A 27280-nucleotide genomic window follows, 5' to 3' on the forward strand; every position below is an offset into this window, starting at 1 on the left:
TTCATAGTGAAATATGAGTCAACTTTGAAACAATTGAATAATATAATTTTTAGCTTAAGTTGAGCTCAGTCTTAACAAAATGTTTAATTCTGAGAAAATATTTCTGATTTCATGAAATGCTAGCCTGGCATTGATTTATTTACTTAATTCTGTTGTAGAAATCAGAATTATGTCATTTAAAAACATAAGGCTCCTCTGGTTTTTATCTTTTCCCCCCAAAAGCCACCCCTAAATGAACTGTTAAAATATGAATGTGCAGCATACTTCAGCAAACAGCACTAGCTGGAACATTCAGTATACTTTACCTATTATTTCCCTGTATCTTAATCATTAAATATTACTGCAAGGCCCAATCCTGTAATCCTTATTCAGGCAAAACTGTCTGACAAGTCAGTGCCTGTGTGAAGACTGCAGGATCTGGCCCATTGTCAGAAACTATTCTTTTTGACAGGTTTCAGAGTAGCAGCCATGTTAGTATGTATTTGCAAAAAGAAAAGGAGTACTTGTGGCACCTTAGAGACCCCGGCCTTCTGCGACGCCCGAGCTCATAAACTGGAAAAATTTGTTAGTCACTAAGGTACCCCAAGTATTCTTTTTGAAGCAGGCAGCTTCATAACAAACACATTCAGCCAAACATACAACAAACTCTGCGAAAAAATTCTCTCTATTATGTCATGTATGACAGCAATATCATGAGATTATACATCTATTTTAGCATAAAAAGTGTTTGGAATATGTCTTGTGAGAAGGTTTCAAAGATTAAAATAATCTATGGGCCAGAATATTTGTTTTATCACTGGAAATTTCATTTAATCTAGACCATTTTGATATATCATTTTAAAAACAGGATAAAATGTTATATTTTAAACCTGACATCTGGTGATAAATCATATTCACAAGTTTAAATTGTAGCAAGAGATATGTGATTGTAGCCATCAGAATTAACGGGCATATGCATACAATTCTTAGACATACGAAAGATCAAAACAAGAAAGTGGCCAATCTGAAGCACAATCAACAAATGGAAAAAAAGAAGAATGCTCAGTTGCTGGAAGAAGTTCGTAGGCGAGAAGACAATATGACAGACAACTCTCAGCACTTGCAGGTGAGCTGATTTCTTAATTCATAATTGTATACTGGTTTACTAATTACACTTTAAAATTGCCAGAAAAAGTATTTTCCAATTTTTATGTTGTTTCAAAGATGCATAATGGGTCTGAACCTGCAACACAGTGATCACTCAACTCCCATCAGAGGAGGCATTCATAACCTCACAAGATTAGGTCCAATATGTGCTCAAAGGGGATCTTCCATGCAATGCAGAATAAGAAGACTCTGAATGAGAATTTGCTAAATACATTAAATATTAATCATAGATATGAAATTATGACAACTTGATTTGAATTGAGAATTTGAAATCTGTATAGTATAGCCATACATTTCTCTCTTATATTTATGTCACTTGCACTCCTTGGAGCAAATTCTGCACCCATTTATACCTATGTGACCCGACTTGTGTATAAGTAAGGAGTACACAAGTAACTTGTGTATTTGAAGGAATGCTGAGTGGAATCTATTGGTCTTCTCTTCAGTGTAACATCATTTTCCCTTAATGTAAAGGAAAGAAGGATATTCCATTTCCATTTCCTGACTTATCTCAAAATGAAAGCAATGTGAACATATTTTTTGTTTTGTGTTTTTTTCCCTGTAAAATAATTGTAGAAAGTTAAGCATTATATTATTCTTACATATATATAAACATTCAAAGATTTAAAAACAAGTGTCACAAGGAAAAAGCAGAGCCTTCATGAACCAACAGATCCTCATTTTTAAAGACAGGTTTTTACCTTGGTTTCAGAAGAGTTTATACAGTTAATGGATCATCAAAATTCAGAGATAAAGATTCTGCAAGATAATCAGCTGATACAATTCTGTGATACAATGGGTACAGACAAAGTTATATTGTAGTAGAGACTAACACATAATTTTGATACCTGCATTCAGTTATTATTTAGCCATCTCTGACAATTGACTAAAAATAACCTCTGATCAAAAGTATCTAATATTACAAAATTCTGTGAACCACATGGGGATACCGGGAATCAGTGTGTATAGGTAAAGTTTAAGTTACAGTACTCCGGGTGCTTGTTTGCTTGATCTGGTGGTATAGTGGCTCCCTGAATGAATGGTTTCTAATAGATGAAATTTGGCCTGCATGTGCTGTGTACTGTATTGTGTTTCCAGTATGTCTGTGTGCAATATGGAGAATTTAACACCACTATTTGCTAACTAGTATTGGCTCTATAACTGCTAGATATGTCAGAATCAGATATAGGAGATTACAGGTTTCAGAGTAGCAGCCGTGTTAGTCTGTATTCGCAAAAAGAAAAGGAGTACTTGTGGCACCTTAGAGACTAACAAATTTATTAGAGCATGTAGCTCACGAAAGCTTATGCTCTAATAAATTTGTTAGTCTCTAAGGTGCCACAAGTACTCCTTTTCTTTTTGCATATAGGAGATTATATATCATCCAAGTTCTTGGAAATTTTATAAATTGCAGTGTTGTATACTGCACTGTACTATACTATCTGGGTTTTTAAAAAAAGAAATCATGAAGTTTATGTAGGTTTACCATGGACCATGTAATTTATAAGGATAAAATTAGATTTCTATAGTACAGAATTACCATTTAGAACACTGAATTAGTTTTTATAAGTTAATTTATCCCAGTAAACAGAATCTGATTTAATAGCCTGAGAGCGCTTTATTTTTGCCATTGATAATTCAGAAGGCTGTTGTTGTGGAAACATTCACTAAAAGATAGTTTCAGAACTCTCTTTCTAAGTCTTCGATGTGAAAACCTTGTGGAGCTTTCATGTCTCTCTCATTTTATCTTCTTATGTATAATTATAATGTACCCATCAAATAGTACCAGAGTGATACCTTGGCTGAATTTTCAAAGAATAAGCTCTGCCTCGGAAATATCCCTCTTCTGCAACTCAGTTGCTATCAAACATTTGCCAGTAATTAATTATGAAAATGTTAAATAATTAAGAACAATTATTTTAATATTAATATTCTTTATATTCATTAAATTAATTTTCATTTAAAATGTATATTTTAGAAGTCTACATGAGGCAGAAATAAATGTCAGCTATAATGTGTTTAATTTCTGTATAATAGAACAAACCTACCTTGAGAAGGAATGCACCATCTATGGTTATCTTTATCAGGAAATTAAAAGATGTGGTGTTTCTGTCCTGGGTGTGTTTACACCTTCGGATACTTGTTTCTATAAACAGCAATATACCCAGTAATAGTATATGTGGCATATTGTAGGTAAAAAGAGAGGGAAGTCTGATACAATTGTTCAGAAAAACTGAATGACCTCTTCCTATATGGAAAGTGCTTTAACTTTCTCTAACATGAGGGCCTTATTCACATGGGACAGTGACCCACAGGTTAAAGAGGCATTAAAGATCTGACAAAACAAAAAAAGAGGTTAATCTCTCTCAGACCCGGCTTTCGCACTGGTCCTTGAAAGTCACCTCATTGTTGGTAGCTTGATTTCTGAACCACTAGGTGCCTTCTGACTTCACTGAAAGTTGAAGGTTCCGAGCATCTTGAAGGAGATGCTCAACACTTGCAAGATATAATGTAATGTGACTAAAAGCCAGTGATACCAAATCTTTATTTATAACTTGGGAATTGACATTATAGGGCATCTTGATCAGAGTAGTATCCATTGTGTAGAGTTAGACTCTGCATGGCCCTAAATGCACATGTGAAGGGTCAGGGTAAAATGAGCTTCCATCTCCCTTTGGGCAGTTGCAATTCCTGCTTTCAGGAGGAGTGCTGGATTGTTTCTTCTCTACTCCCTTGGAAGTGAAAAGGAGGTAGGGCCATGGCTTTGTCCCTTCCCACCACAAAGCACTAGCCAGCAGATATAGCTTACTGCACAGGGCTTACTGATATCCTGAACCACACAAAGGCCTTAGAAGCAGGCCCACAGCCTGTATGTGCTTGAAGCTCTGGGACAGACTCTGCTACAGAATGCTTAATGAGTGCTTTCTCTGGGGAGAGGCAGCTCAACACTGCTCCTTACTATGGCACAATCTAACCCTTAAGTAAGGTAATCAGGGTCAGTCCTAGTGTTGTGTCCTGTTTCAATGAAATCCAAGTTTTATCCTGGTTTTACTATTAGCTGACTGGCTATCTGGATAACTTTTCCTCACTCCTTGCTCTGACATCTATCTGTTCACTCCCTGTTGATGTCTGTTGTGCTTTCACTGGACTAGATATGTTCTCTCTCTGCTGTCCGCTCCCTCAGTGAATTAGACCGTCTCTCAATCCATTGATTAGGGTGCAAAACAGGTTGGATTAAAGGGCAAGTGTTCAAAAGCAGGTAAGTGAGGAATAGAGAGCTCATAGAAACCAATGTCAAATGTAAAAGAAATCTTTGAAATGTGAAATGGAAATCTTTTGGAAATACAAATGGCTATGTTTATAGAAAAGACTAGACTGACACAGAGCGCTTGCACTAACTCGGAGGTGATTTTGATTGACATCTGAGGCATCTGCCTGAAGGGGACTTTGACTTAAAACTTTAGCACCTTGTCATATTAAATAATTTAATTTATTTAGCATAATATTAATACTCCTGCAAACTTAGTTACAAAGAATCTGGCTGGAGGGATGCAATACAGCTGCTTTCTGAAGGTCTCTGAGCTTTTGACTACATTTGTGAGCATAATGAATTTCTACTGTGTTCGGCTTTTGCTTTCTAATATCTGTGTTCTAAATGATACATATTGTAAATAAATTGGATTATAATGAGGTAACTTGTGTTTACTCATTTTCTCTCCGAAAGAGGAATTAGCCTACTGCTGGAATATGGGTATTTGTTATCAGTTGGAAGGTATGATAATATTTTATATCAGTAGATAGAATTTGAACCTGTGTGGCTTCTACTTAAATCCTTTTTAGTGAAATGGGCACATAGTGAATTCATAGATGTGATTTTAGTGTTGTCCCAACGAACAACCAGATAAAATGGAAAACATAGTCAATCTTTATATTAAGGTTTCATTTATAAATAGTATATAAATAGTTAATAAATTATTTATGGATGTTTTAATACATGATGAATCAATTCTTATACATTACTATAGAGTCCAATAGCTCAATATGTTGCTTTATTCATGTGGCTTATATCCATCTGTAACACCTTCTACTGGATGTGCTTATAACACATATTCCTCATGTCTGTTATATGCTTATAACATCTGTTAATTTATTAACCTTTTATAAAGCATTTATAAATGCAACTTTAATGTAAAGAGTGACCTAAAATTCTTTGACCAAGTATAATAGATGCTTGATAATATGTGAGGCCATAGCCAGCTGGCTGTGGCTCCAAGGGTCTAATATGTCAATTCAGGACACATCCTGTGCTGGAGCACAGTGTACTTTGGCCAGGTCCCCTTTCTCCCCAGGCAGGGCTCCTACACTGGGAGCTGGGAAGGAGTTGGTGCAGGAGACCACAGAGCTGACTTTAGGCTACTTGGAGATTCCCCTAGGACAGTGGTTCTCAAGCAGGGGCATATGTACTCCTGGGTGTCACAGATGTCTTCAGGGGGTACATCAGCTCATCTTGATATTTGCCTAGTTTTACAACAGGCACATAAAAACCACTAGCGAAATCAGTATAAACTAAAATTTCATATAGATAATGACTTGTTTATACTGCCCTATATACTGTCCATTGAAATGTAAGTATTCAGTTGATTTATTTTATAATTATATGGTAAAAATGAGAAAGAAAGCAAGTTTTCAGTAATAGTTTGTTGTGACACTTTTGTATTTTTATATCTGGTTTTGTAAGCAAGTAGTTTTTAAGTCGGGTATAACTTGGGGTTATGCAAGACAAATCAGACTCCTGAAAGGGGTACAGTAGTCTGGAAAGGTTGAGAGCTACTGCCCTAGGGAAAACCCAAGAAAATAAGTTAGCTGGATTTCCATCTAGTTTACACAGCTGGAGCAGGGACAGAAGTTTTGTCACTACGTCTGCAACTGCTTACTTGCTATGTGACAGGTTTCAAGAAATTCAGAAGTCAGTAGTTTCTGTGAAACCTCAGCCTCACAACAACATCAGTTTCTTCCTGAAATTTAGAGGTCTCATGGCATCCTGTGAGTATACAATACTTTTCACTTGGCTCAGGATGAGGCATCTTCAAAGCTGGTTAAGAACTGAGTATCTTTCTTGGCTTGACAATCTCCAGACTTTAGTGATCATGTCTCAGAAGATTCTAGACCCCTGTTGTGGTGGACAGTGCCCAAGGATGTCTGCTGGGGGAATTCACTTTAATCTCCCTTAAGTGTTGGCTTAAATTGTGATTGATGTTTCAGGCATAACTTTAGGGTCATATTTGGATTGCTATAAAATTTAGGGGCCTTCAGAAATATGAAGAGGCCTGACTTCAGAATAATGTCTTGGAAATTAAGGTTACTTATATAGTTTTCAGAGCTTTCCTTCACAAATCAAGGGCAGACCTGTCTGAATCCTGAGGCACACCATGTAGACACTGACATATATTACTGAAATAGTAAGAGAGGCAGGAGCTGCCCATGTACATTTTGTCAAGAAGATGTGTGATTTTGAGAATGGTGCATCAAACATTCCCTCTCTTCCCTGGCTCTTCATCTGTCTTGCAAGCAGATGACTTGAGCAGAAATTATAGTGATCAACATGGATGGTCTCTCAAACTCTTTGTAGTAACTTCAGTCTTTCATGGATGAAGGACTTCTTAAATACTTCTCTTTACGGCAAGTGGGAACAATACTTGTTTGGGTCTACAGAATAACAGGGATGTTGGTTTTCTCACTATAGGAAGTTGTACACATTCCTTCCTCTACCATTTTTATTATGATATTGTTAAATGGGAAAAGAAATGTGCTGGAATTGGGGGTGTAGCTCTGTGTATTTCTTTTTATTGAACATTGGGTTGCATGACAGATCATACCATTGCTTTTTGGAGGGTCGTGACATCAATGCCAAAAGTGCATAGGCTCCTAGGAAAACTTGAAAGTGGTTATACTGGTAATCTGTGTGAAGGACTGCAGCTACTACTGTTGGTAAGTACCCTCTCTTTCTTTTAAAAAAACCCCCCACAGTAGTTCCTGCTACATTTTAAAATTTATTTTAGAGTAAATTATGCAGTTTATTGTGGATATGGGATCAACAGATGGCTATCAATACACAGCTTTTTCAATCGTGAAATTAAGCATTCAAAGAAGGAAGATTTTTACTCCCTGACTATAAAGCCAAAGATCTGTTTACATTTTGAAGACAAAATATTATCAAAACATGTATAGATATCTGAGGTCATTATATCTGTTTTTGATTTTTTTTAATTTGCAGTCCAGAAGTTTGTTTAATTTGAGTATTTCAGTTTTTTCCCTGGCCCTCAAAAATCTTTGGTTCAGTGTTAGGTTTTTACAGCTTTCCACAGAACTTCTCAAATCTATGTTTTCTGGTGTGGATTCCAAGCTGTATACCTATCTGTAAAAAGTTTGAAAAAACCTCAACTATTTATCTTTCTGTAGTTCTCCTTTCTCTTTTAATACAGGACAAGCTTTCATGCAATACTGTCTAGATATCAAAATACCTTGCCAACATGTGTTATGACTTCTTACTTTCAGCAAACTAATTTGCTTGCTCATAAATATTGAGTTCCCAATCCTCTCAATAAGAATAAAATTAAGTTTGTAAGGCAACATCCAGTTAAGAATGCATACAGACCATCTCCTGTTTTGATATACTAATTATTTACTTTTGTAAAAATATGTTGATTGATTTTTTTAAAATAGGAAAATATCTTTGCTTGCCAAAAGGAGGCTTAGCATGTCTTGATGTGACTTATATAGAGGAAGATGGCAAAACATTATCTCCCATCCTGTGTGATTCCAAAATTTCCTCTTATTGATAACTTGCCGTTCAAGTAAACAGCACTATTTTCCAATAAGTGGATGAGTGATTTTGTAGATGTCAGTCTTCTCTCTCTCCATGCTCTAAAGAGGAAGAAGTAAATGGCAGGAATTGGGGGAGTGGAGAAAACTTGCTAAGAATATAGACTAAAATACTCCCATCATCACATGTGCTTATAAAAACTTATAAACTAAAACAATGTAAAGGTATCTCAGACATAAATAAAATCTAATGTCAAGTCTGTCTTCAACCAGTTCCATAATTGTTTGAACACTGCTAATGAAGGGACTGGACATAGCCATTACCTCACTGCAGCATGGCCTATGCACTCCCTTAGAAGCATGAGCCACCAACAATCTCAAATCACAGCAGAGTGTCTGGAATCCAAATACTTTAGTCTGAAACTAAATACTTTTAAAAGAACTCTAAAGTATCCAGTGGACCTCACAAACTGTACGGTGATTATACTGTTATTTGAAGAGTATCTCATGTGCTCCAACCACAATATTAAACAATGAAAATTTGCACATAATACTACACAAATTGTTCTTATCAAGTACAAAGTAAATTATCAGAATAACTTTCATAGGCAACATTTCTACTTGTGCCTGATTTACATCTCATAAATGTAGAATTCCCACTATAAAATTTGATCAAAAACATGACATATTATATTCATGCTGAGCACAATAACTCAATTGTGTGTGTGTGTATTTATCTAAACAGCAACACACATACATGTCCCAAGGTAGATTTTTGGGCCAGCAGGAAGAGAGAAGTAAAAAGTGTCCATTGCCTATTTTTTATTCTGATCTGCTCAACTTCAAAATCTGTTTCTGTCATTTTCCCCTGAGATTTATTTTATGAAATTTTTTTTGCCTCCTTTGTAAAATCCCCCCACTGTATTGTCCACTGCATGCATCCGATGAAGTGAGCTGTAGCTCACGACAGCTTATGCTCAAATACATTTGTTAGTCTCTAAGGTGCAACAAGTACTCCTTTTCTTTTTGCGAATACAGACTAACATGGCTGCTACTTTGAAACCTGTCATTATGCAAGGCACTGAATTTAGCCGTATAGAGTGGAAATCTGTCAACTTCATGAAGCCCACTGTATTTTCCACCAAATGCATCCGATGAAGTGAGCTGTAGCTCACGAAAGCTTATGCTCAAATAAATTTGTTAGTCTCTAAGGTGCCACAAGTACTCCTTTTCTTTTTGCGAATACAGACTAACAGGGCTACTACTCTGAAACAGTTAAAACAAGGTGGGATAGGCTGTTAAGCATAAGTGGTTCACACATGCTGTAGGGAGACCACTTAGAATAAACTGCAATTAAGGATTAGCATAATTCACCCCTCTACTGGGAACTAAAAACATGGACTTAACAGAGACACTGGTTTTATGGCTCATCACAACAATTTGTAACACACCCTACTGCTTGCTAACCCTTAATTGCTCATTTCATGCTAAAGGATCCCTTACAGCATGTGTGAATCCCTTATGCTTAACAATCCTTACCACCTTGCATTTAGCTTGGACACTCTGGTTACCTCCTCCAAGCCTAACAAAGAACTCTGTGAGGCTTGAAAGCTTGTCTCTCCACCAACTGAAACGGATTCAGTAAAAGATATTACCTCACCCATCTTGTGTCTCAAATATCCTGGGACCTACATAGCTACAATGACACTGCAAACAACAAAGTTTTTAACTCATGCATTTATCTGAAATTGGGTCTGTATCCATCTCAGAAAGAAGATGTAGCATCTTGAAGGTTTTAATAATTATTAATAATACTAGTTATGCGACCCCCGAGCATGCTCAAATAAATTTGTTAGTCTCTAAGGTGCCACAAGTACTCCTTTTCTTTTTGCGAATACAGACTAACATGGCTGCTACTCTGAAAACTGTTAATAATTCTGGTTATTTTGTGTAAATACAATTTTGAGCTTTCAGCCATTGGCTTTCATTATGTGGGAAGAGGGAGCTGAGGTTAGGATTTTGCCTTTCAGGATACAATTCCTCCCTGATCTTCCCTCATTGTGCAGGGGGGAAATGCATAGTGTGTTATACCTTTGGTTGTTTCAGCCCTTCTCTACAGCCGCCTAGCTACACAAAGATGGGGTGGTGAAGGGGAAGGGATTGAAAAGAGAATTAGCCCACATTCTTCTCTCCCTTCCCCACTGAATTTTAAGTGATGTGTACCCGGGAGGGTGAGGGGGGCACAAGTGCACTAGACCTTGGACTTTGTGTAAAGTGGTGGAGGAAAGGCTGTTTGTGCCTTCCGCTCAGCATAAAAGCCATGGACAATCTGGCCTATTGTCTGGAGAGCTTCTAACTCAGTTGCTGACAGCATAGGTTAAAAAGCTACTCACATTTTGGAAGATGGCAGAATTCAGGTTCATCACAATATAAAAAGGTTGTTTTTCCTTTCTTCACTCATGAATTAATACAAAAATTAGAGAGCTGTGGTAAAGATCTGAAGGCAGAATTTGAGAATGTGTCAGGTTTCAAATATATCCACGTTAGAGTTAGAAAAGAGGCCTCTCTTTAAAGCTTCTGAAAAACTGTTTTGGAAAAAAGTGGAGTAATAAGTTAGTTGATTATTATTAAAACGTGTGACAGTTTTGCTACCCTGAACCAGGTACCTGAGCTACTTGAACATATCTGTGGTTAAAGCTGCAGTTTAAGACAAGATTATAGATCCTGAGGCTCATTACTATACCTGGGGCTTTAGAGCTCTAATGTCGTAGCATAGCCTACACAGAAGAATTTTCAGCGCAAGCTTCTTTTCTGATGTTCACACTAAATTTTCATTACTTAAATTGGATACATTTTTCCAGGTCTTGGCAAATACTTTTTGGATAAACAAGCCAATTTCAAGTCCAAATGGGCAATCTTTGTAATTTTTGGCTTTCTCCATATACTGTCTATTGAGTTAATGAACTAACATATGAAGAAATGTAAAAACCAATATTTTATGCCAGCTTTCTGTAATACATCTGCAAAATTCTTTTCAATTTATTGCCTGAAAACTGAAGTATGTTCTTGTATGCTTCCGTTTTCAAATTATAGGTTCCTTAGGGATTGTAAAGTTTCTTCTTTTCCAGTGGTTAAGCTGAAGTGTGATCAGTTTAAAAAAAATAAGGAGCGTATACGTATTGAATATTTTTACCCTTTATAAAACAAGAGGTATAAAAGGAAAGAGCCTAGCATGGGTAGATTACACAACTGTGCACATCAGTGATTTGTTTCTGGGCATTTGTTCCTTTGCCATTTCTCTGCTTCTCTAATTATAGTTGAATTTTGCCAGGATAGGAAGTGTAACTAATAACTTCAACCTCAAAAATGTCCAGGCTTCAGCAAAATGTATAGTTTATTATGAATTTCACACAGTTCACTGAGGGATTTTTCCTTCAAATATCTCTGGGGGAAAAGCAGTTGCATTTTTGAGAGCATTCATCTTGTATGTATACCTATAATATTCACATATTTATAATATATATTTTATTTATTTTTTAAATTGAGGAAATTGCCTCCACTATGTTGTATTGTTTTTGTTTTGATGTTGATACTTTGTACTGAGATTTATGATGGGAGTCATAGAAAAGCTGAATCTGCTTCTGATGATTTATTGCAATAAGTTTAAAAAATAGCATATTTACAAAATCAGAATAATCAAAATAAATACATTTAAAGACACAGATACCTTGCATACATTTGAATATTAATTCAGATTGTTAACATGAATGAACACTTAGGCATTTTCTTTTCTTGGCCAGTGGAGATTCCATAAGTTCTGGATAAATTCCATATGTGTTGCTGAAATGTGTGTTGAACTTCAGCCAATGTTTTAAGATTATGCTGAAGAGAATTTTTCTAAAAGGTTTCAGATGAAGAAAAGTTCTAACTATTTGAGAGTCTACAGAGGGCAGAAAGGTTGATTGGTAGGTCTGAGGATCAATACCAGAAGTGTTTTTCTTCTTTGGGATTTGCTTTGACATTTGTTTTCATTGCACAGTGTAATTCCCAGAAGCCAAAATGACTTTTGTTATAAAATGTCCCTATAGACAATCTATGAAAATCATATTTGAAGATCAGTTTCAAGTAGACTTGCAGTCTCTTAAAATCCTTCTTTCTTTGTAGTGATTGATAGACTGACAGAAATGACAGTGTTCTGTACAGTGTATTTTTAACTGACCATTTACAAAAATATGTAATATCTTGTAACTACAATTGTTTTTTTCATTTCATGTCTTTTTTTTTCTTCACCAACAGTTATTTACAGATACATATTCAATAACAAAAGGAGTACTTGTGGCACCTTAGAGACTAACAAATTTATTTGAGCATAAGCTTTTGTGAGCTACAGCTCACTTCATCGGATGCATTTGTTTTCCACCAAATGCATCTGATGAAGTGAGCTGTAGCTCACGAAAGCTTATGCTCAAATAAATTTGTTAGTCTCTAAGGTGCCACAAGTACTCCTTTTCTTTTTGCGAATACAGACTAACACGGCTGCTACTCTGAAACATATTCAATAACTTGATTTTATTCTTAAAAGCATGTTAATCTCCTTCAGGATTTGTGACTTAAGCCAGGAGTACTACAGAACATTACTAATACCTCATTATAACAACAATGGTAATATTATATGCACTTCTGGAGCATCTTTCATCTAAAAGTCTGAATGTAGATTTCCCTGTCTTAGCATTGCATCAAAATAATGATTTTTCTTATTTATTGATTTATTTGTTTGGCAAGCAAACCTCATATATTGACCACTGTCAGAAGACAGGATACTGGGCTAGATGGACCTTTGGTCTGAGCCAGTATGGCCGTTCTTATGTTCTTATGTACTATGATTTTAGGTGGGATTGCCCAAAGAAATACAGTGGAAATAGACCTAAAACCTGGATCTCCTGACTTTTAGGGCTTAAATCCAATAAGCAATACAGTAAGATATCCTGATATCACAAACTAGGTTTTACTCATATATTCCAGTTAAAGTTACTTTAAGTCTATGAAAAATTATTTGAAAATATTTGCATGTTTCATTAGACAACATTTCTAATGACTATTTCTAATAAGGGTACAGTTTATAGAACATATGCTTTAATAAATGTTTTGAAAGATGTATGTAATATATATTAAAAATGGGCACTTTAAGAAAAATAGTTCTTGGGAAAAAAACCCTTAAACAATAGAAACAGGAAAAATTTAATGTGATACACCTTTTTTTCCCCTCTGAGTATTTATGTAATAACTCACACATGTGGGACTCCTGTAATCTCCAGGGGGAAATCACATTCAATGTGTATCAAAAGAAATAGTTCAGTTAAACCAGCTCTCCCTACCAGCAATAATTACCACTGGTTTACAGTGAGATATAGTTGCAAAAGGTTAGTCAGTAGGGCATCTGCAAATCAAATTATATGTCAACTCTACATCAATAACCTCATTATAATAGATGTTAGTATTTCAGCACATCACAGTCCAATATAGCAAAACACACATTACTAGCTTTTTAATGTTAATTTTGACTTATAGTTTGTCCAGTATCTTACTGTTTTATATTTAAACACTATAGATTATATAAATTATAATCAATGACAAAGACAATAATTTAGACTGAAATTCTGCAAACAAAACTGCAATAAAATGTCTGAATCTATTTTTGCAGTTATCCTTAATTTAACACAAATTTGGGAAGTTTTACTGTGTAATGTAAAGACAGCTTCATGATGTAGATTATCCTATTTAACTGGTTTATCAGAAATGATGCTTATGCTGAACTTTTTTTTGCAAGCAAACCCGTTTTCTTATATTTGCTGACATATATTTATAGCACCTGAAAAATTAACTATAATATAATATAATTAGCTATATACAGCAAGAATTTAATGGAAAATACTTTGCCTCACTTTCATTCAGATAACAATGTTTTTCTACTGTCTAAAAATAAGTGACTAGATTGAGAGGTTGTCTGAAGAAAATAGAAGGCTTTGAAAAAACTTTGAGTAAAACAAGCCATATGAGGGTGAAATACCTAATGTCATAATTTCCTTTTGTTTTATGTTCATATATATGTAGCATATGCTAACCCAGTGTGGCTATTTGTCTCCCTCTAGTGGCTAGACCATGTATAAAGATTTATGTGTCTGGTACTGCCTCCAAGCTAAGGCACCTGGTCCATTAGCTTGGAGAAAGAAAGGTTACTTAGCTGAAATGGGAATTCTTTGAGTAGATTATCAGTAGCACAGATCCACACCATCTACACTCCATCCCAGTTGTTTTGCAATGTTCATTGATTTCTGAAAAAGTGGGAAGCTGTGCCTCCTACAACATCCCATAGCTTGAGTTGAAGTCCCTATCTCTCCAGTGATCAAAGCTTTCCAGAGCATTGCGAGCTTTGGTGCAACATCAGTTATATCCTAAGAATGGGGTGGATGTCCATTGACAATCTACTTAAATAACTTCAAAAAAAGAAAAGGAGTACTTGTGGCACCTTAGAGACTAACAAATTTATTAGAGCATAAGCTTTCGTGAGCTACATCCGATGAAGTGAGCTGTAGCTCACGAAAGCTTATGCTCTAATAAATTTGTTAGTCTCTAAGGTGCCACAAGTACTCCTTTTCTTTTTGCGAATACAGACTAACACGGCTGCTACTCTGAAACCTTAAATAACTTCAGTTATTGATAATTAACCTTTCTATCTGGTTTGCTACTGTGATTGGTAGATAAGTTATGCAGGGTCATAGCTGGTATCAGACTTTCTTATTCATTGAATAAATTATAACTTACCATTATGGAAGGAAGACAAATTCATTTTAAAAAAATCCAAAGTAGAATTGTATGGCAAAAATAGAGTTGGTAACATATAATGGACAGATGTGAAGCTGATATGTAATATTGTTATGAATGCAGAGATATAACTGTTTTATGAACCCTGTAAGGGACCTGGTCAGGAATGGGAATTATGGAGTATTGGATTATTAGAATTTCCTGTATGACTGTACTGATCTAATGTGATAAGAGGCTGCGTAAAGAGCAAACAGGAAAACATGAAAGAACAGTAACTGCTAGTGAGGAAGGGAGAGAGCGGAATGAGTAGAGGAATGTTAGGGAAGACATTAGGGCTCCTAACTGGATCTGGAAAACATTGTATGCTGTATCTAACCTTCAGGGGAAAAAAGACTCCCTGAGTAGAAATATATGGGAGCAGATCCTCAAGTGGTGTAAATTGTAATATTCCCATTATATTAAATTAATAAATTAATTTTAATTGAAAACAATGGAATTATGACAATTTACATCAGCTGAGGATTTGCCGCCAGTGTCTGTGGTTGTGGCCACTGGCGGAGAGAACAGGCAGTTTAAAAAGAGATGAACCAGTTTAAAAAGCTTACCCTGTATATAACTAGTCTGTAGCAATGTTAACTTTTTTAAAATTTTAAACCATATAGAATGTTGCTGAATGGATTCACATATTAAATGGCATTTTGGGGAATCCAGCATACAGAGGAAAGGGCCCACTTGGGATCCCTTATCAAGTTCCAATGAATTTAATAAAAATGTATCTCGGTGTTAAATTAAACATCGGAAATCAAAAGCCAGTCCCAAAGAAATAAAATGAATTGTAACAACTGAAAAAGCAACTTTCAGTTGTAAAATTACTGTTTTATATGTACATGGAGGGCAAAGAATTTATATACAATAGCCTGCTTTTATTATGATTATTTTTAGCTGTGAAGTAATTCCCATTGGAAGGGGTAAAGGTTTACTTAATTAATATGTAAAGATTTCAGTGTATCCTTAGTTAAATTAAATGTCATCACAGTTAAAATCCTTGTTAACTTTTCAAATAAAAGAAACAAAACTGTACACTTGGAATTTTTTCATTAATGTGCTATGTTCCTCTGATATAGATTTGCATATGATTTTACACTTTGAATTCCTCAAGATGGTCCTGTTTTAAAACTGTGAATTAATTTGTCTCCATTTTTCTTTGAAGGTTAGTTAAAGGTTTTATTGTACTGCATTCTTAGAAATAATTTTTTTAGTTTTTCCTCTCTATGTCTACGAGGGTATTCTAGGGACATGCCTGCACTAACTGGAAATATTGTAAAGATTGCATTTGTTCCTTGGTTTAGCTAACATTTATTTAATAATACTTCAGAATAGCAACAACTTAGTGAAAGGAATTTTACACTCATTCTTTAGCCATGTAGTGGTGTCATACTGGCTGGAAAATCATTCCCAGAGAGTAGTTATCAGTGGTTCACAGTCATGCTGGAAGGGCATAATGAGTGGGGTCTCTCAGGGATTGGTTCTGGGTCTGGTTCTGTTCAATATCTTCACCATATAGATAATGGCATAGAGAGTATACTTATAAAGTCTGTGAACAATAGCAAGCTGGGAGGGGTTGCAAGTGCCTTGGAGGACAGGATTAAAATTCAAAGTGATCTGGACAAACTAGAAAAATGGTCTGAAGTAAATAGGATGAAATTCAATAAGGCCAAATGCAAAGTACTCCACTTAGGAAGGAACAATCAGTTGCACACATACAAAATGAGAAGGAGTACTTGTGGCACCTTAGAGACTAACAAATTTATTAGAGCATAAGCTTTCGTGAGCTACAGCTCGCTTATGCTCTAATAAATTTGTTAGTCTCTAAGGTGCCACAAGTACTCCTTTTCTTTTTGCGAATACAGACTAACACGGCTGCTACTCTGAAACATACAAAATGAGAAATGTCTGCCTAGGAAGGAGTACTGCGGAAAGGGATCTGGAGGTCATAGTGGATCACAAGCTAAACAGTGTAACACTGTTGCAAAAAAAGCAAACATCATTCTGGGATGTATTAGCAAGTGTGTTGTCAGCAAGACACGAGAAGTAACTCTTCCGCTGTACTCCACGCTGATTAGGCCTCAACTGGAGTATTGATCTGGGCGCCACATTTCAGGAAAGATGTGGACAAATTGGAGAGAGTCCAGAGAAGAGCAACAAAAATGATTAAAGGTCTAGAAAACATGACCTATGAGGGAAGATTGAAAAAATTGGGTTTGTTTAGTCTGGAAAAGAGAAGACTGAGAGGGGACATGATAACAGTTTTCAAGTACATAAAAGGTTGTTACAAGGAGGAGGAAGAAAAATTGTTGTTCTTAAACTCTGAGAATGGGACAGGAAGCAGTGGGCTTAAACTGCAGCAAGGGAGGTTTAGGTTGGACATTAGGAAAAAGTTCCTCACTGTCAGAGTGGTTAAGTACTGGAATAAATTGCCTAGGGAAGTTGTGGAATCTCCATCATTGGGGATTTTTAAGAGCAAGTTGGATAGACCCCTGTCAGGGATGGCCTAGATAATTCTTAGTCCTGCCTTAAGTGCGGGGGACTGGACTAGATGACCTTTCAAGGTCTCTTCCAGTCCTATGATCTATGAAAACTAGCCCTAATTTTACATAATCTAGGTGGCATCCCAAAGATAAGAAGCAGGTATATGCATTGTCTGGCTATACCAAAAGGACAGGAGACACTTCATATGGTTTTAATGAGGCTGCAACTTTATAATTAGATGTCGGTGATTACCTGACAGATAAAACTGTACAGTGCAGGTAACCCAATGTTCATTCAATAATTACCCATGGGCTTTCGCCAACTGCCCCTCTTTTTCAATCCAGGTCCCCTGCCAACCATTGCTGGGACCTTAGCATCCACCCTCCTTCATAGGTGAGCTATAAGAAAGGGGGGTTGGCTCCCTGCGTATCATTCATAGGAGCCCCAACCTTTCCCACCCCCCATTCTGTTCCTTTAACCAATAACTCCTTTTAAATTCCTTTTCCAAGTCATTTTTCTGGTCACTGTATACCTTCCAAAAGTCTGGTCGATATACTACAATAACAGCCAAACTGCAGATAGGGAAGAGTTTCCAAGTGGGTTTCTGCTGCTGTACTTGAGTCTGCATAGAGATCAACAGAGAATTAGGAGACTGGCCTGTGCGGTCTCCCTGACAGAATTTAGCTCTAAATTTTTAGTGATGGTTTTATTAACATAGTAATGATCATACAGGGATAGGTTTCAGAGTAGCAGCTGTGTTAGTCTGTATCCACAAAAAGAAAAGGAGTACTTGTGGCACATTAGAGACTAACAAATTTATTTGCGCATAAGCTTTTGTGAGCTATTTGAGCTGTAGCTCACGAAAGCTTATGCTCAAATAAATCCATACAGGGACAGTTTGTGACTCACCCTTGTGCAATATGCTGAGTGGAGGAGGGCATAAAGAGCCTTCTTCTTCCCCTCCCATGAGCAATAAGGACCAAGATAATTACAGTCCTAGCACTCTAATGAGCATAGGGGCTTGTCCAAATCCAAGGGCAAAGGCCCCCCACAGAAGCTGAGAAGGAACATTGTGAAGGCAGGGCCAGTGCTAAGCCCCTTCTACACACCAGTACAACAGAAGAACATGTAGTAGCAGGCACACAGCTTTTGTGCAACCGGGAACTCTGGGAAGCTTTCCTTCTGTTTTAGGCAGACTGCTTCCCAGGGCTTTCCCTGGAAGAGGGCAGATCTGCACCTTCCCAATGCAGAACAGTTCTTAAATAGCACTGTCAGGGCCATGATATTGGAAAAAAAACTGATTTTTTTTTTTTTTTTTGCAAAAAGGGGTTTCTTGTGTGCAGTTTGTTACCACAGCTGATCATGGAAACAGGACTCGTGTACATTTTGCAAATGAACAAATTACGCTAAAAAAATATGATTATATCACTGATTTCTGTTCCAAATAAGTAACTGACATACCAAGCCAGGAATCTGCTTCTCCTCAGCATGGGCAGGGGGCAACAGTATTGTAACAGAAGGCCTAGAGTTTGCCAATAATCTATATTTATTTACAAGAGAAAATCTGTTACCACTGTAACTAACTAAGATAGAAACTGCATTCATCCAGCATGAGGGCATGATTGGCCTCCCGTCCCATAGCCAAGAACAATGGAGATGTAAATTTATAGTTGGCTCCCTGCCTATTGAGAAGTAGCCTTTGAAATACTGGACTTGGTGGAGTAACTTCCCCTTGTGGTAATATGGGTGTAACCTCACTGTGATAAGATAATGAACTTTAATGCATAAGACTTGATGAGTAGGTTGGAGTGAGGGATAGGGAGAGATTGTCAAACCAATCCAAGGATGATTACCAAAGGGACTTGATTTCCAGAAATGGACAATTTTCTTTTCTTTTCTCTAAAACTAAGCTAAGGGGAGCCTACAGTACTGGGGTCTACAGGTTTTAGATGTTTTGTTTTACAACTTTTTTCTCTTTTGAATAAATCTTGAATAAATTTTAAGTAAATTACTGTTTGTAGGAGGTATCAGACCGCCCAAAGGGACTGGAATCCCTATCTCCAAGGGGGGGGGAACATAAGGGCAAGGCATTTCTGGAGTCTCAGCCACTCCCTTCTCAAATCCTCTTCCCACACCCTATTCTTGGTGCAATGGGCATAAACAGGGGTGTCCTCTCCCAATGAAAATATGCCAATGAGCAAGTAAACATGGAAAGAAGCCTGAAGACCAAGGAGGAGGTGAGCTGTTCTGCTTTACTCTTGTAATTGTGCCTTAGAATAAAGTTATACAACAAGTTAATTAAAGAGAAAGTTCTTAAAATGGACAAAAACAGTTGTAAGTAAGTTTAGGCCAATCAATTTTTTCATTGAAATGGTCTGAATATTGGATGTATAACTGCCTGCCTTTAAATGTATGCTTGTTCTAGATTTTGAATGCAGAAGGTTGATTTGGAGAAGATATTGACATAATTGCTGCCTCTCTTTAATCAGGTTTCTTAGATTTTTGAAAATGCTTCCATTGTCAAAGTTCATATATAGGTGTAGGTTTGCCCTCTCCATGCCCAGATGGTTGAGGTATATAGTGTTGATTTTAGTGCATTAAATTACTGGTGTGCTGTCAAAGTCAATTATACTTGTTGAAAATGAAGCACACAGCTTCCCTGTATCATTACAGCAGATTTGTTTTTGTTTTGGTTGCACTTCTTCGTTGTGAAAGGAACCTTATGAGAAATTAGCAAACCGCACTTTCTAAAATGCTCACAGTTGAACAATATTGTTAAATGTTTGCTGAATACCTGAACCTAATCATAAAGGTCCCAATTTTTAAATGAAATGCTCTTCTCTTAACCTGATTTAGTGATGGGTTTACACATTTACTCATCTTACAGGCATTTTTTCTTGCTCCTATTACAGGCTTAAAACTATAACTACCCAGTGGTTTTGTGCACATGTATAAAATTTCCCTACACAGGTAAACCACATGTGCACTGTGAACATCTGTCTTCTAACCCAAATATATTGTTGTTACAAGCAAAAACCTATCCATCTCTTCTAGCCATGTTCTGAAGGGTCTGGGTTTTTTGTATATCCTCTGTGATGATGGCTTCTGTTACGTTTATTGTTCCCCAAACTAGTTTTTAAGTAATAAAACAACTGTGCCAAATCTTTCGTTTGAATAACAGGCACAATGTAACAATAGCATTTGTGTTTTTAAGGAAAACTTAGTAAATGTGAAATACATTTTAAATGAACCAATATTAAAAAGGATTAGGCTTGAATGTCTCTTTCCAATTATTAGAATGCCACAATACATTTTATTATTTTTACTGTAAGTTGAGATGCTTACGAATAGGTGAACATTTATAGGTAAAAGAAAATCACCACCAGTTTGAGTATGAGGGCTTGAAAGAAATTTAGTCAGTCTATGCCTATATTCTGACTATGTGCACTTTTACGTACTAATGTATATTTCTTACAGTGCATATTTACCTCTTGTGTGAATCGTGTAGGTGTATTTTCAATACAAAAACAATTGGGGGTTTGAAAGCATTGTTAATTTGTTATTTTCTTTGGAATGAATGCCCTCCTTCTGTTTTATTATTTGAAGTATGAACAAATAGAGAAGGTGAAGAATCCTAGAATCATACAAATGTAGGACTGGAAGGGTCCTCGAGAAGACATCAAGGTCAGACCCCTCCATAAAGGCAGGACCAGGTAAACCTAGACAATCCCTGACTGGTTCTTGTCCAAGTTGTTCTTAAAAACCTCCAATGATGGGCGTTTCACGACCTGCCTTGGAAACCTATTCCTGAGCTTAACTACCCTTACAGTTAGAAAGTTTTTCCTAATAGTTAACCTAAATCTCCCTGCTACAGATTAAGCCCATTACTTCTTGTCCTACCTTTAATGGACACAAAGAACAATCGATTGAGGTCCTCTTTGTAACTGCCTTTAACATATTTAAAGACTATTATTAGATCCCCTTCAGTTGTCTTTTCCCAAGGCTAAACATGGCCAGTTTTTTTAACCTTTCCTCATAGGTCACGTTTTCTAAAACTTTTATCATTGGACTTTCTCCAATTTGTCCACATATTTCGTGAAGTACGGAACCCAGAATAGGTCACAGTACTGCAGCTGAGGCCTCACCAGTGCTGAGAACAGTGGGACTCTGTTATACATATGCCATCCTATTAATACACCCCAGAATGATGTTAGCCTTTTTCACAACTGTATTGCATTTTTGACTCCTTTTCATAGGTACAGATTCCAAGGCCAAAAGGAACCATCATGATCATCACATCTGATCTCCTGTATAACACAGGCAATAGAACTTCCCCAAAATTATTGCTAAAGCATATATTTTATGAAAACATCCAATCTTGATTTAAAAATTCAGTGATGGGAGAATCACTATAACCCTTGGTAAATTGTTTCAGTGCTTGATCACTCTCACTGTTTAAAATGTACATTTTGTTTCCAGTCTGAATTTATCTATCTTCAGCTTTCAGCCATTAGATTGTTTTATACCTTTTTCTGTTAGATTGAAGAGCTCATCATTAAATGTTTGTTCCCTATGTGCATTCTTATAGACTCTAATCAAGTCACCCTCTTAACTTTCTCTGTGTTAAACTGAATAGATGGATCCCCTTAAGTCCATCACTATAAGGCATGTTTTCTAATTCTTTAATCAGGCTTGGGGTGCTTTTTTGGGGTAGGGTGGAGTACCTGTTGATGAACATTCATACAAGGCTGAAAAATTAAATAAGGACCTATATTTTTTATCTTTTTTTCCTCTTTGTGGCCCCCCCGTATATGCCTTTTGACATAAAGTATGAATTTGCTTTTTCAAACGTTGCTTACAAAAGTGTATGCATATTTCAAACTATATTGCCCCATTGCAAACATTGATTGAAGGTGCCTCCAGATACAGTTTGTCTCTCTGATAATATGCTACAGCAATTTATGTAACTTTAATCATTATTACCAGGAATAAAATTGAAATGTGTTTCTGTGTTGCACTCCCAAATGCCTAACTATTCACTATAAACCCAATACTACAAGATGCAGAGTGCCTCACACAAGGTACCGAATGCCTTCAGTGACCCTGAACTCAGTGGAAGGTGAGGATGCTCAGCACTTTACAGCACTGGGCCTTAATACTTTTGGAGAAAGGGAGGAGACTGCACACAGAAATGGAGGATGGATTTGAGTAACATTTTATCAAACTATGATAATGAAGCTCAAGCTTGGTATGCCAAAAAGTTTACAAACTTTTTGGCAAACCTGAGCTGATTTATGGTTGTAGGAAGAACTTGGTGGGTTTGCATGGTTTTGACCCCAAACCTGTAAAAATATGTTGACTTTGGCCAAGTTTCATTTAGAGCTTTTGGATTCCATTGAGACCAAAAGTCAAAGCAACATTTGGGATGTGAGCCAAAGCCAAAGAAAAGGTTTGAATGAACCCCTGCAAACCATAACATCCAAGTTTTACACAGCTCTAATTATGATAATAGTTTCCCTCTTTCTTTTTTTCTTTTCATTTTTCCATGGCTGAGATCTGTGTTTCTAATTGTTAGGGTATAGGGATGTATATACTCAGTAAAATCATTTTTGCATGGGTAAGAGGGCTACAAAAGTAAAAGCTCTTGAGTTTTGTCTGTATTTGCTTTTACCTTAATTATTTCAATTGCATAGCACATTTTCAAACATGTCAAATATCTACCTGTATTTCTGAATTTCAGACAAAAGCCATAAGATGTGCCTATCTTTTGCGATATTTTTTTCTGGTATCTCTCGCAAGGTTAAACATAACCCTCATGGTATAGCTTTAGAATAAGAAATGATGTAACTGAGACATCTAAATAGAAATAGACTGCTAGATTGAACTTCTAACACTTGTTAATAAGTCTCTCTCAAATTCTGGTAATGTATTTTCTGTTGAGACATAGTCATGGCTGTATAGTTAAGGATACAAGCTACTTGTTATTTGGAACTCCTGAAACTGAGGGCCTGAAAGTGCCTTTCAAATCCACAGTCCAGATATGCACAACAACTGTTATACATCTGGTAAATAGTACACATACCTTACGGGATTTGGGAAGTTCTCTTAGTCCATCAAGCTGTCCCCAACAAATTTTATTTCTTTTTAAATCATATGCTCAAGTAAAAAAAACTTACTACTGTCTGTATTATAGAGCTAAGTTCATGGCTCCATTTTTAAGGTTGCAAAAGTAATTATACATTAAGCCTCCTTTTGGCCTAAAAATTCTCCTGGTTAAGCTCATGCTGTCAGACTGTTTAAGGTCTGAAGCGGATCAGCCAAGCAATTTTTGAATTAGAGTGGTGAAAATTTAACATGCAACCTTAGCCAAATATTACAGCACAGATGGACTGAAGTTAAGATTCATTTTGAAAAGTTAATTTTGTAATATTTTAATGTATATATCAACTAGAAGTTAAGTGGAAAGGTGTCACGGTTGCTGGGCCCCTTTCAGGGTGTCCAGGGCCACCTGTGACAAGCTAATTTACATGGAACACGCCTATCTCATGCTTGAATAAAGAACACCTGAGCCTGATAAAAGTCCATTGGGGCTCAGTGGCAGGGAGGTACTTGCAGAGTGAGGAGTTTTCCTAATGGAGAGGAGCTCCCAGAGAAACACAGGCCCCAAGTAGGAGGGCTGTGTAACCCCTAAATTCAAAGGGAAAGACTTTATTTCAAGTTTAATTTGGATTTAATAAAGTAGGACCCCAGCATGGGAATTTTTGCATGCCCAGTAACAAAAGTAATTTTCCAGGCAGTCTTCACTGACTATTTCCCAACTTTATTTTGAGTATCTTTTCATGAAATTTTTCTTTTAATAGTGCAACCCTACTTAGAAGGCGCTTATCTCCAGTTCTTCTGATTGACTGTGCTGTCCCTCCCAGCCTTATGGGTGTTTTATTTGAAAATCTTATGTCTCTTGTAGCAATGACTGCCTCCTGCTGCCTCCTCTATGCTCACTTTGAAGTACTGAATTATTTTATGACTGACAATGAAATAATTTAGAATGAGAACAACTCTCAAGGGTAGTTTGTCTAGCAAAACATGAAGAAAGGATTTAATATAGATTTACAGCAAGGAGGAAATCTATACAGTATGAAAAGTGACTTTAGGAACAACAGATGCATGTCTATATGCAAAAAAGAAACCTATTTCCATGAAAAGTAATTTCAGATGTTTCTAAGTGCCAGGACTTAAATACCTTTATGTCCAATCTGAGTGTGCAAAGCACTAATGTTTCAATAATGCTAAAGCTGTGGTTGAAACTGAAAAAAGCAAGCAATGTTCACTATTATTTACTCTTAACTCTCCCTTTTGTGCCTTAGTTTTTCAGCATATACCTTACAAATGCTTACCCCTTGCTTAAAAGAACCATTCCAGTATCCTACAGTAGTAATACTACACGCATGTTACTTCAATATTTTGGACCATTGTTTTAGTGTAGAACAATAGAGTATTCTAAATAAGGAATGCAACCTTGTGAATCCTGTCACATACAGTTCCTTAATATAAAGACAGAATATTAGCTTTATCTTACATTCCTTTTACAGTTTTGTATCAGGATTCAGACCCCTGAAATGTTCTTTTAATTGTTGTTCTTGCTTTAGGTTACTACCCGTTATTTTTAAAAATCTTACTTTAAAGTTCAGATTCTTAAGAATAAGACTGAGCTAGAATTAAGAACATTTAGCAAATATAAGGTGCACTATTTTTTTGTTGGAAGTCAATTGGTGTGTGACTGCAGACAGTGCTTCCTCTTGGACTCAGTATATGTTTTGTTAAAGAATTATTATTTTCATTGTGTGTTGATATGTACCGTATTTGGCACTATGAATGCAGTAGAGCATGCAAGTAACTTTTTTAACATTTCCAGCAGAATTGTTGTTTATATGCCCCCAGCTCTTTTCTTCTCTTGGTTGCATTTCCCTGTGCTCTTTCCCTATTACATTTCATAAACTAAGCAGGATCAGTACTTTTATTATACATCTGCACACGATATCTAGGTGAGCTGAAGAAGGTAGTGCTGATTTTGAGTCACTGATAATTTCCCTCCGAGTCAGTATTCAGGTAGTGTCCCAGATCTTTTTTTAGTGGGCCCTAAGTTGCTGAATGGGCCATCTTTGAGATGTGGCATGAAGACCACATGTCATCATTTAAGATCCTTTGCCACTTTACTGAAGGGTAGGAATGCTAATCTTGGTGTACTGATCTAATAAAACTCCAGTAATTATTGTCCATACTACCTTCCTAAATTCCCTCTTTAGTTTTAATTTGATACCATGTAAGTTTTCGCTTCCTAGCCTAAATAGCTGTGCCGTATTAGTAGATGATGTTAGTGCTTTGCATTCACCCCAGAAGTGACTGCATTTCAGTGGTGTCAGAAGTGATGTTTGTGTATCTTTTACCTAAAAATATATCACAGGGTGTCAGGGCAAAAGGCTAAATTGTGATATCTGTGCCACAGCGCTGCATGATGGGGGATGTGTGTGTGCGCGTATGTGTGTGCGTGAATCCTGTGGGGGGGGCATTAGGGGGGTGGCACCAGGGAGCTCACCCAGGCACAATCTCCCAGGCTTTTCCATTTACATGGAGACTGCACAGTCTCCTTCATCAATAGGACAGAGCAAATTGTTCTCCCTATTGTGTCCATTCAGGCTGCTGAATAGGTGGGCATGGGTCACTTATCCTGTCTCCTTTCCAGCATCCTTTCCTGGAAGGAGCAATAGAGTGCAGACCCTACAGTTAAGCTCTTGTGAAGTTGCACGTGGGGGTGAAAGGTTTCTCCTGTTAATATGCCACAAAGTTAATTGACAGTGGGGAAAAAACAGTGTAATTGTCAGACAAAAGCAAGAGCTGCTAAGAAGAATCAGGACTGGTAATGAATGAGACTACTAGTCGTAATAGGGTAAAATACACAGCACAAGAATTTCTAGTGTCTCAAATTGTAGTGTCACTCAGTAGTTGAAAAATGTTTTAACACAGAACTGAGGGCATTTATTTTTAACATTTGGGCCCTGATTTTTGGAATTGTTTGTGGGCAATCTCTGAGCACAGTTACAGACTAGCAATTACTATACAGACGAAGCCTGGCCTACTCTAACTGCTGGGCAAGGACATAGTGCCAGGGGTGGTTGTTCAATTATTTAGGTCCTTGGTTTTAAAGGGCTTTATAAACTAGTAGTAAGATCTTGAATTATGTACTTTGGCATACCAGCCAACAACCAATTCTATAGTTAGTTAAACGCTACAGAAATACATAAGGGAAGGTTTTGCAAACTATGGAACTTGGGGGGAAAAAAGCTAGAAATATTATGTTTGGATTCCTTCAAGAGGCCGTGAAAGAAATCTATTCTATAGAAATGTTTTTACTTTTAAATCTAAACAGAAGTCTTAAACTGCTGTACCTGGAGAATAATTCCACTGAGTCATAGGGATTTCTTTGACTTTTCCAGCATTCTACAACAGCACATCCTGAACATGTAAACAACTTCAGTGTGCAAGTCACTACTGGCTTGTAAAAACCCAGAATAAGCTTCAGAAATCAAGGCCCCTAATCCAACCCATTGGGACTATCGTTGTCTCAGGAAATAATCCAAAAGGGCAGCTACAGTGTGTCAGGTTTCATAGGCCATGTGAATTGTAATGTGGTATTTTAAGACCTGTGGGTTTGCTGCAGTGTTAATATGGCTATCCAATATATGACACTTACCATTTCTTTAATTATCCACAGTTACTATATAGGTAATGACACAATGTGTATGCATTTTAACATGCAGTTTTGTCATGGCAAGAATGCTGTGTAGCAATGCTGCATGCACAAGACTGTACTATGGGGTGCCTTACTGCAGGGGTTCTTAACCTTTTTCTTTCTGAGGCCTCCCCAACATGCAATAAAAATTCCACAGCCCACCTGTGCTGCCAC

General features: G+C 36.8%; 1 protein-coding gene across 1 annotated transcript in view; it reads left to right on the forward strand.

Annotated features, from left to right (window-relative positions):
* Nucleotides 1–27280, forward strand: part of ERC2 (ELKS/RAB6-interacting/CAST family member 2) — an 858283-nt gene that overhangs the window by 462828 nt on the left and 368175 nt on the right. The window contains 1 exon segment of the mRNA XM_038411791.2: nucleotides 970–1105. Coding sequence (XP_038267719.1) covers nucleotides 970–1105 — 136 coding nt within the window.

This window comes from Dermochelys coriacea, chromosome 7, assembly GCF_009764565.3.
Source record: "Dermochelys coriacea isolate rDerCor1 chromosome 7, rDerCor1.pri.v4, whole genome shotgun sequence".
NCBI lineage: Eukaryota > Metazoa > Chordata > Testudines > Dermochelyidae > Dermochelys > Dermochelys coriacea.